The 10,520-nt window shown below is 35.5% G+C and overlaps 1 protein-coding gene and 1 non-coding gene across 2 annotated transcripts; one reads left to right on the top strand and one right to left on the bottom strand.

Moving 5' to 3' along the window:
* The first annotated feature begins 331 nt into the window (after window positions 1–331).
* Window positions 332–1,183, top strand: LOC113748927 (21 kDa seed protein-like). Its single transcript, XM_027292527.1, has one exon. It carries the CDS (start codon window positions 396–398, stop codon window positions 1,038–1,040), a length of 645 nt encoding a protein of 214 aa, XP_027148328.1. The 5' UTR covers window positions 332–395; the 3' UTR covers window positions 1,041–1,183.
* Window positions 1,184–10,205: 9,022 nt separating this feature from the next.
* Window positions 10,206–10,312, bottom strand: LOC113750969. Its single transcript, XR_003464733.1, has one exon. It is a non-coding gene; the product is annotated as a small nucleolar RNA R71 (small nucleolar RNA).
* Window positions 10,313–10,520: the final 208 nt, after the last annotated feature.

Raw genomic sequence — 10,520 nt, forward strand, 5'->3', positions numbered from 1 at the left:
GAATTTCAAAACTTCCTTTTACCATTCACAATATTTTCCCTTCAAATTACAAATTTTGAGATCAATTTTAAAAATATTTAATGACACCAAGCACAAGAAGATGTCAAGAATAAATCTTCTTCATGTAAAGCATTTTCCAGAAAATTTCTTCATAAACCATATATTGCATCGAATCGAATGAACGCTACTACGGTTTTGAAAGCCATGAAAAAATGCAGTTACAAGATCAATTGAACGGTACAAGCACACGTGTAACGGTGGACCACAGTAGTTGGAAACAAAACTTTATCATCACCTTTGAGTTCATTCAGCTATATAAAGCGAGCAACATAGCTCGACATCAGCACAATTGCACTGAATACTTCCTAGACTTCGTACACACCTTGCAGCTCACAATGAAGAAATTACTTCTCTTCCTTTCTTTTCTACTCTTCAACTCTTTCCTTTCTTTTGCTGTTGAAGAGCCTAATCCAGTGCTCGACACCAACGGGGACGAAATCCGCCCCGGTGTCGAGTACTACATGGGGACCACCTTCCGCCCTGGCGGCGGTGTAACTTATGGCAAGGGCCCAGGCAATGAAATTTGCCCTCTGGCAGTGGCTCAGGCGTGGCTCAAACGAGGCCTTCCAGTAACTTTTACACCGGTGAACCCAGAAGAAGGCGTGGTTCGTGTTTCCACTGATTTGAACATCAAGTTCGCTGAACCACCAATTATTGATTTTTGTAGTGGATCAAATGTGTGGAAGGTTCATTTCAACGAGGCACTCGAACAACACTTTGTACTGACTGACGGAGTTGAAGGGAACTCGGGATGTGAAACCATGGCCAATTGGTTTAAGATTGAAGCCGTCGGTGTTCAAGGTTACAAGCTTGTTTTCTGTCCCACAGTTTGTGACTCCAGTTCTGAAGCGATTTGCAAATATGTTGGCATCTATCATGATGACGATGGAACCAGGCGACTGGCTTTAGGTGGTCAGCCTTACCCGGTGGTGTTCATAAAGAAAAATGAAGATATTCTCAAGTCTGTTACCTCTACTTAATTTCAGTTTTAAGTAAGAACAATAAGGAGCCATGTATGCTCTATCTCTCCAGTGAATAATGTATGACTCTGTAATATTGAAAGCTTGTACTGCTTTCCATATGAAAAATTATGGAACTTATCATAAGGTTGTTTGTTTCTTTACATTTTCTGTGAGGTGCATGAGTGGCATATCGAGCAGAGTTGTTATACGATTTTGAATGAAACGATTCAAGTAAAAGTGAACAGGTAAGAAGTGGAAACTCCTCCTATCAAAGCCATTTGAGAGGGAATATGAGCAAAAGAAAAGAATTCCCTAAATCCGCAAGAAATATACTAACTCCTGGATGAGGTACTGGAAAGGAGGAGTTGCAATTCTTGATTTCTTTATGGTAGAGGCCTGGATTTGTCACAACACTACAAAAGACTTCTTATGGGTATGTCGCTGTATAGAGAAAGTGGGCGGTACTTCATAGTTTGACAAAAAAAAAAAAAAAAAAGAAGAAGAAAGCATCTTGTTCATTTGAAATAGAACAACTTTCAAATGATCTTGATTGCCTTCATCTGTATTCAGGCTCTTTCACTGGATTAGACAAGCTCTAGTCAGGGAATACAATAGGTCTATCCTGACATGGAAGAAAGGTAAAAATAATTGTCATCATCGACAATCTTTTTTTTTTTTTTATATTTTCCATCCACATTTTTATGGGGTTCACTTACTTCCAATTAAGCTTTTTTTTCCTGGGCCTTCATTACTGGCATGAAGAGGTTAATCCTTCCCCCACTTATTTATAAAATTTAAAGGGATAATATCAGAAACCTCCATGGGGTTTCTCTTAATATCACCTTGAAATTTTTTATATGGTGTAAATTCTTAATATCCCCTAAGGTTTCTCTTAATATCAGAACTATTTATTTTTGTTGTATTGAAAAATTTACGCCTTGAAAAAGTCAAATGTATGAAGAGATTATTTTAGTTTACAATATAACTTAAACTACATCATGTATTAAAATATATTTCCTAAAAAATTTCTTGACTTCCTAAAATATAACTGTCCACGAAATTTTTCAAAGTGTCAATTACTTACCAAAATCCTTCCAAGTGGTTAACTTTGATTAGATTTAATTTATCCACGTTTTTTGCTGTTCCACTACGATCTTGATATAGAGAAATATGGATCATTATTAGATATCAATTTATGTTTTTAATCTACATATTTTGGTTTAAAATTTTATTTTATTTTTTTGGTTAAATAATTATTGAGAGTAAGAGTAATGTTATCAATTTGTGACCTTTGATAGAAATATTTTTGTCAAACTGAAGTGAAATTTTATATACCTCAAGGGAGGTTTCTGAAATTATCCCAAAATTTTATATATGTACAACGTAACTTCTGGTATCTATCGTTCTGAAAGGGATGCAACCAAGTGGATGATTATCACCTTGGTGCTCGTGCATGAATCCAGAGTCGATGCAAACACACGAGTTGGCTCACCGTGGATGGACCATTATCTCCAAAAAGGTGATGTGTTCGTATCAACTGTTGATGTGAAGACTGAAATGATAGATAATTTGCTAGTGTTACGGTAAGTGTCACTGTAAGCGACCTGTGGACTCACAGAACATGCCCTCACTCGTAGTGTTTTTTTTTTTTGGGGGTAATTAAAGGTATAACATAGAATAAAATAGCAGTCAGTTTACAGCAATTGTCCTGAAGAAACTAAATCCCCTTAACTCCTCAATAATAACAGGGGATATTTGTTGGGTTTGTTTGGTGGGGGCGAAGATGGTGGGCAATGAACAAAAATACAAAAGCCTGACTTGAAATGGTGGTTAGAGTAGATCTAACCCAAAATTTATAAAAAAAAGAAAAGGGGATAATTTTAGAACAAAAATATGAGGTTTTGATAGTTTCACTGTCCTCCCTTGAAATTTTAAAAGTAACAAAGAAACCACAATCATGTAAAAGGTAATAAGAAAAGGGGAAAAAAAAAGAGAGGTAGAAAGAGAATATGAACCGGTGGTAAAAGTTTAGAAGGGAGGGAAAAACAATTAAAATGTCTGAATCGGTGCATGAGAGAGCAGAAAAGTAAATAAAGAAAATAAATAACAAGACAATATTCTCAAATAATTCAACAATTATAGAATGACAAAGTGAAGTGAACTCGAAGAATATCTGTTTGGATTGTGAATTATTAGAGATATTTTTACTGTAGCACTTTTTGTGATGTGATATATGTGAGATAAAAAGGTAATTGGGAAGGTAAAAAGGTGTATTGGAAATTGTAATGATGATGTAAGCAAATAAATTTGGGGAAATAAAGCCCAATCCAAACAAACCCGACCAGCAAACCAGCAATAACAGCAGCAGTGCAAGTTAAAATCAACCCAGTAAATTAGGAAGAAGGAAAGCTCAAAATAGCGAAAGCAAGTAAAGAACAGTGCTTATGAGGTATTGCTTTCTGTCTAGCGAAGAAACAAAAGCAATAGAATAGAAGAAAGAATGTAGTAGATGCACAATTACCGCTAATCATGATGATAATCACTAAAAAATCCGGTGGGAAAAAACAGATGAACTCTGCAACCATTGTACAAATGCAAAACATAGAACCACCTCAATCAACGAAACCAAAAACAGGTGACTCTTGACAAGAGTGCAGAGTGACCTTAAGGAAAGTGGGAAAAAAAATTTGTAAGGCCTGTTGAGTGGAAGTGTAAATTCACACACAAGGGATGGGTAATATAGTGAAATAAAACATCCATCATTCGGGTCAGGTACAACCACTCGTCTGCAAAGGAGGACAAGTGATGTCTGAGAATGCAGTGTATTAAGGAATTGAGAAAACATGTATATGTTTCAATTGAAAGAACAAAATATTTACTAACAAAAATAGTTGTCAATTAGTAATAAGAAGGCAAGTTACAACAGAAAAAATTATGTAACACTTTTGGATTGTAAATTATTTGAGAAAATTTTGTGGAAAAAGTACTGTAGCGCTTTTTTGATATGATGTATGTGAAATAAAAAGATGATTAGAAAATGTATTAATTGTTAGGCTCTGAGAGAGCCAAACTCGGGGAGAGTTTAACCATGAGTTAGAATGGGAACCACAACCATGGGTTTGACACCACATCCAACCCAAAACCTTAAGGCATTGGGTCTATGGATCATTCCCACTTATATGTTCCTTATTCTACTCATCTCTTTCCGATGTGGAATATTGATTCACACTTGATATCCCAACAATCTCCCCCTCAATTGTGAATCTCTTCCACATCGGACCTCTCTCCCTAGCCCATCCACTCCATCAAGCCCACTTCATTCTGGAGTGTACGATTCTTGCTCAAGAGCCCACATGCCCTTACCTCACTGCAAGCCTGCATGATTTTTTTTCCCCACTCTTATCCAAGCCACGTCTTACCACTCCCACTGGCTTTTTATCCTGGAGTCACTGCCCAGCCGAACCATCGGCTCTGATACCACTTGTTGGATTCTGAGAGAGCCAAACTCGGGGAGAGTTTAACCATGAGTTAGAATGGGAACCACAACTATGGGTTTGACACCACATCCAACCCAAAACCTTAAGGCATTGGGTCTATGGATCATTCCCACTTATATGTTCCTTATTCTACTCATCTCTTTCCGATGTGGGATATTGATTCACACTTGATATCCCAACATTAATGATACAAGCAAATCAGTGTGTGTAAATAAAGTATAATTTTTTACAATCCAAACATGAAAGAAAAAAAAATAAGAAGAAGCATATTTCTCAGGTAGGATCAACATTAACACGTCCTCACATAACCGCATTATTAAATGTGTAACATATAATTGGAACAGGATGCTGACTTATTCCGTATGTGTTGGGGAATGAGACAATGACAAACTGCAAAAGATTAGCCAAGCAAGTAAGATTTGCTGGCGGAGAAACAAAGTCGTTGTTAATCTAAAAAAGGAAATGGTAATTAAATGCAACATGTCAGGAAAAAAAAAAGACAAAGCTAATAATTAAAAGAAGATGGTAATTAAATATAAATTGTTAAGGATAATAGGTGAAACAATAAAATAAGCAAATAACAATTAAGTAGAAAAGAATGGCAATAAATTAGTTAATTAACAATTAATAGTGAGAAATCGATAATTAAACGTGGTGTGTTGGGAAACCAAATACACGACACTATTAATTAGTTATTAACAGTTAATTGAAAAAACTTTATAACTTTGTCGCTAAACATGATCCGTTAACAAGTTATTAACACAACTGGAAGGGTATACCACATTTTCAATTGTTTGTGCAGAATTAATAATAAATAAAGATAATTGTGAAAATTTGATAATAATAGTTAAACATCTTCCCCTCTCATTTCCACAAAAGTAAAGAGCAACATTTTCTTTTAAAGATGATTCGGTAGTTTTTTTGGCAAAAAATAGGAGCCAATTTTGTCACTGTTGGAGCATAAGACAAGCAATTAAAAAAAAGATAATTAATTGTGATTTATTTGCCAACAAAAAGAGAGTGTTAATTATTGTAAATAATTGGTAATTAGTTTGTACTGTTACACAACAAAGGGCGGATCAGTAATTAAATTAAATTATAAAAATTAATAGGAAAAAATTGAGTAAATCAACTGCGATTTGTTAGGCGCCAACAAAAAAAAAAGAGCAGCCATATTAATTACCTATTAATTAATAATGATTAATAGCGAAAGATTGGTAGCTAAACGTGATTTTGTTGGACAAGCCAAGAAAAAGGGAGGCCAATTTTCTTAGCACAAGGACACGTTGAATAACATAATTCATTCGGCAAAAGAAACAGGGCGTTATTAACACAACAGGAAAGGCACCACATAATCCAGCGTTTGCGTAAAACTGGAAAAAGAAGCTACACAAAATTGGTAATAATAATTAAATGTTTTCCCCACTCATTCCGTGGGAAAAAAACCATTTTTAAAAAAATAATTCGCCATATTTTTTTAAAGGAGGAATTTTTTTCACAATCGGAGCTTACACGAGTGATTGAAAAGAAAAGATGATAAGTAATTGTTATTTATATAGCAAACAAACGAAAGTGGTAATAATTGCAAAAACCTGATAATTAGATATCACTTTTGAGGCAATAAAATAGCAAAAATATCAAATAATTAATTAACAATTAAGAGTGGGAAATGATGGAGTCATCGCGAATTGCCTGCTAGGGTTAGGGGTGAGATCCAACTGGAGCAGTTAGGTCTCCCCAATTTTCGTAGGAGAAGATTGCGATGAGAGTTGTATTATGTCCATTCTAGTGCAATAAAATCAGGTTTTATTTTTAAAAAAAAAAGAGTGGGAAATGATAACTGAACGTGGTGTGTTGTGCGACCAAATGCATGAAACTATTAATTAGTTATTAATAGTTAATTGAGAAAACTTTAAAAATTTGTAACTAAACGTACCTGTTGCCACGTTATTAACACAACTGGAAAGGCACCACATTATCAATCGTTTGCACAGAATTAATAATATAATAAGTAAAGATAATTAGAAGAATTTGATAATAATTGTTAAATGTCTTCCCCTCTCATTCCCAAAAAATAATAATAATAAAGAGAAACGCGATGTGCAAGGTTGTTTTTACGGAAAAAAAGGAGCCAATTTTGTCACAGTTGGAGCATAACACATGCAATTAAAAAAAAGATAATTAATTATGATTCATTTGGCAACCAAACGAGAGTGTCAATAATTGTAAATAATTGGTAATTAGGTGTGATCTGTTAGGCAATAAAAGGCGGAACATATATTTAATTTACCGTCAAAAAACACGGCATTATTAATGAGCTATTAATAATGATTAATTAATCAAGAAAGATTGGTAGTTAAACGTGATTGAAGAAAAAAAAAGGGAGGCTAATTTTTTGTTAGCACAATTTATTGTTGGAAAAGGAAAAATTAATAAAAGACCAAAATTTAGCACAATCCCACATGCAATATGTTAATTACCATCTCCCATTCAATCAAAACTCGCCACATCATCAATTCTGTGTGCAATTGGAAGGACTACCATCAATTGATGAATCACAAGAGTATGTTTGATCAAATTACAATCAATTGGAAGGCTATCACTAATTGACCAATAAGGAGGCACCACATCAGCAATTGAAATCAATTGGAAAGATTGACATTCTCCGATAGACTAGATATGTTAATTGATTGTACTCATATAACTTTAAAGCGTATTGTCCTTCGTAATAGTCATATAACTTTAGAAGAATAATGGAATTTATCCACTAAGTGAGGTTGTTTGTTTCTTTACAGTTTCTGAAAGTTGCATGAGTGGTGTATTGGGCATCAATTATTGTTATTGTAAATATGTTAATTAGTCTATTAGCATCAATGAGGAATTTTCTTTATATAGATTAGTTTAGATTCAATGCAATAGTTGTTTAATTTTATTTTAGGGGACTTTAGGGGAGGAAGGGGTTAGGTAAGGGATGGTGATGATTGGGGTAGGCAAGGAGGGTAGTCAGGTGTAGGTGTTGGTGGAAGCATAGAAGAGGAAGGGAACGGTCACAATTTTTGGGGAGGGAAGATAGAGGAAGTAATGAAAACGTATGGATATATAATATGGTGATCATGTGATGATGATTGGGGTAGGAAGGGAGCAGTGATTTTGTGGGAGGGAGTAATTAAGGAAGGGCTGGAAATGACTGGGGTAGGCATGGAGGGTAGGAACTAGGAAGTAGGATTTGGAGTTGATAAGGGATGGTGGTGTCCAGAGCCTAAAGGAAGCACAGTGGTCTGAGAGGAGTACACTGATCGGTTTACCAAGTTTTTGCTCAGAGGGACCATTTTCTCTTAGTTGATCGTGTATTTGAATTTGTTGTGGATGTAAGTTTTTTTTTTTTATCGATAATATTTTCATAAATTAATTTATTCTATTCTATGAAAATGAAGAGGTTAAAAGATTGTATAAGGAGTTAGTAAATTAATAGGGTATTATTTATTATTAATTTTATTATTAATTTTTTTTTGTTCCTATCACATATTATGTTAATTATTGATGTCTACTTTAATTTGGCCTCTGAAATTAATTTCAGGAAATGGAGCAGACAACTACAAAAAAGGAGGAACTTTTGGACGTGAATTTGGGAGACTCCAAATGGAAGCCTCACAAGGCTGGCCCACGGAATGCTAGAGACGGATGGCATTCCCTTTAGGAATGGTTTGAGTATTGTAGTTTTTGACTAGGAATAGAAAACTAGAAAAGAGGAAACATTCAGGGGCCTTTGGAATTCTTGTACTTTGACTCTAAATTCGGTAGGGACCACAAAGGAAGCATTAGTCATTTCTTTTAGTTTTAAAAAGGGAGAAACGTACATAGGCTTCGGGGGCAATTGGTTCTTAGCAATAGTTTTAGGATAGTTAGTTTTCTTTTCTTTTTCCCTTGGGGGGACACACGCGAGATGTTTAGTCTTGGACGATAGTTTTTTTTATCTTCTTTCTTTATTCTTGCTTGGCGCACGTCAACTCTTCGACAATATTTTCCAACGAAAAAAATACATCTTTTATTCTTGCTTTCTAGTGAAAATGGTGATACCTTTGCAATCAATTAATTTGCGTAGAGATTCATTTATGTGGCATGGTTAAACCTTTCATCTAGTCGAGAATCAACTCGACGGCGCAGTCTCGAATACCTGTGAGATCTAATTAGTTTTTATGCGTTTCTTAATTTGTTAATATTTGCACGTTGTCTGTTTGAATTTTTATGGGATTGTTTTGTCAATTGAATGGCAAGGACCCGATGTTCAATGTGACTTATTAATCTCCTGTCAAATTAATCAATTAAATCCGTAATTGTTTGATTGATTAATATTAGTGGCAACTGACGTGTTTACACACTAGGGGAACGTGCAATCTAATTTAAATAACTCTCGTAGCGCGTTATTGGTTGGGATTAGATTTTTCTAATTATTAATGCAATTGAAAAATTAATTCATACAGTCTTACCTAGGAGTATTTTCTGATTAGGGGTAATCAATGGTTGTACCTTGGTTATCAATAAATTAAGAAAAAATTGGTCATTAGAATTCGTCGGCGACTATAACTAGCCTATTAATAAATTAAGTGAACCTCCTTGCATCAATGATTGGGTGAGTGGACTGCGTCTGGTATTCTTGGCTAGAATTTATCTATTCTTGATTTAATTCCTGCTATATTCGTGCTAGTTAATTATTTATTTTTAGTAGAATTGTTTAATTGTTTTTAGCTTTACTCCGATAAAACCCCCCATTGTCAATTGGAATTTCAAAGAGACAAATAACCTCAGTCCTTGAGGAGACAACCCTACTTGTCACTGTCTACTATTTAATAATTTCTGTCAACTAATTAATTATGGTATATCGGATTAAGCAAACTTTTCGGGAACAAGTTGAATCAAGTAACCCATTGCACACCCAATGTCCCTGCTCCAGTACCTAAAATTGATTATTGACTGCTTTTATTGGCAATTAGATTTATTTTTATTATTGTACAGGTTCGGCACCTGTCAATTTTTGGCGCCGTTGTCGGGGAGTGGCGTTAATTATTTGTTTCTTTTTAAGTGTTAATTCATTTTAATTTGCTGGTATTTTTTCTAATTTATGCCTCGTTCTTCTCGTACAGGCGAATTGATTTTCGACCTTGAAGTAGAGAAGACCGCACGCCAAACTAGGAAAGAAACTAGACAGTTCAGAGAGGAGCAATCCAGTGTTGCACCTCAAGGACTGGATCCAGAGGTGAAGTCGATAAATTTGCAGGGTGACCACTCGAGTGATTCGGATCAAGAGGAAGTCACCATGGCAAATGCACGAACACTAAGGGAGTTGGCTGCTCCTAATTTAAATCAACAACCTTTATGCATTATTTTTTCAAGTTTAAATGATAACGCATCTTTTGAGTTAAAATCCGGTCTAATTCATCTTTTACCATCTTTCCATGGTTTATCAGGTGAGGAGCCCTACAAGCACTTGCAAGAATTTGACGTCATTTGCAACAGTATGAAACCTCCGGGAATTACAGAAGAGCAAATAAAGATGAGAGCTTTCCCCTTCTCTTTGAAGGATTCCGCGAAGGACTGACTGTATTACCTACCACCAGGTAGTATCACCACGTGGGACCAACTGAAGAAAAAATTTCTGAACAAGTACTTTCCGGCATCTCGAGTTGCAAGCCTAAGAAAGGAGATATGCGGCATTAAACTACACCCAGGCGAATCTCTGTATGAGTACTGGGAACGGTTTAAGAAATTGTGCACCAAATGCCCTCAGCATCAGATAAATGAGCAACTGCTCATCCAATATTTCTATGAGGGGCTACTCTTTAGGGACTGGAGTATAATTGATGCTGCAAGTGGAGGGGTGTTGGTGAACAAAACCCCTCGGACAGCTTAGGAGCTGATTGAGGGGATGGTTGAGAATTCACAACAGTTCAGTTCGAGAGAGGATGTTCCGACGCGTAAGGTGAATGAGGTAGAGACCTCCTCC

Source organism: Coffea eugenioides, chromosome 10 (genome assembly GCF_003713205.1).
Source record: "Coffea eugenioides isolate CCC68of chromosome 10, Ceug_1.0, whole genome shotgun sequence".
Taxonomy (NCBI): domain Eukaryota; kingdom Viridiplantae; phylum Streptophyta; class Magnoliopsida; order Gentianales; family Rubiaceae; genus Coffea; species Coffea eugenioides.

Coding starts and splice junctions, on each gene's coding strand:
- LOC113748927 (XM_027292527.1), top strand. CDS start 396: ATGAAGAAATTACTTCTCTTCCTTTCTTTTCTACTCTTCAACTCTTTC.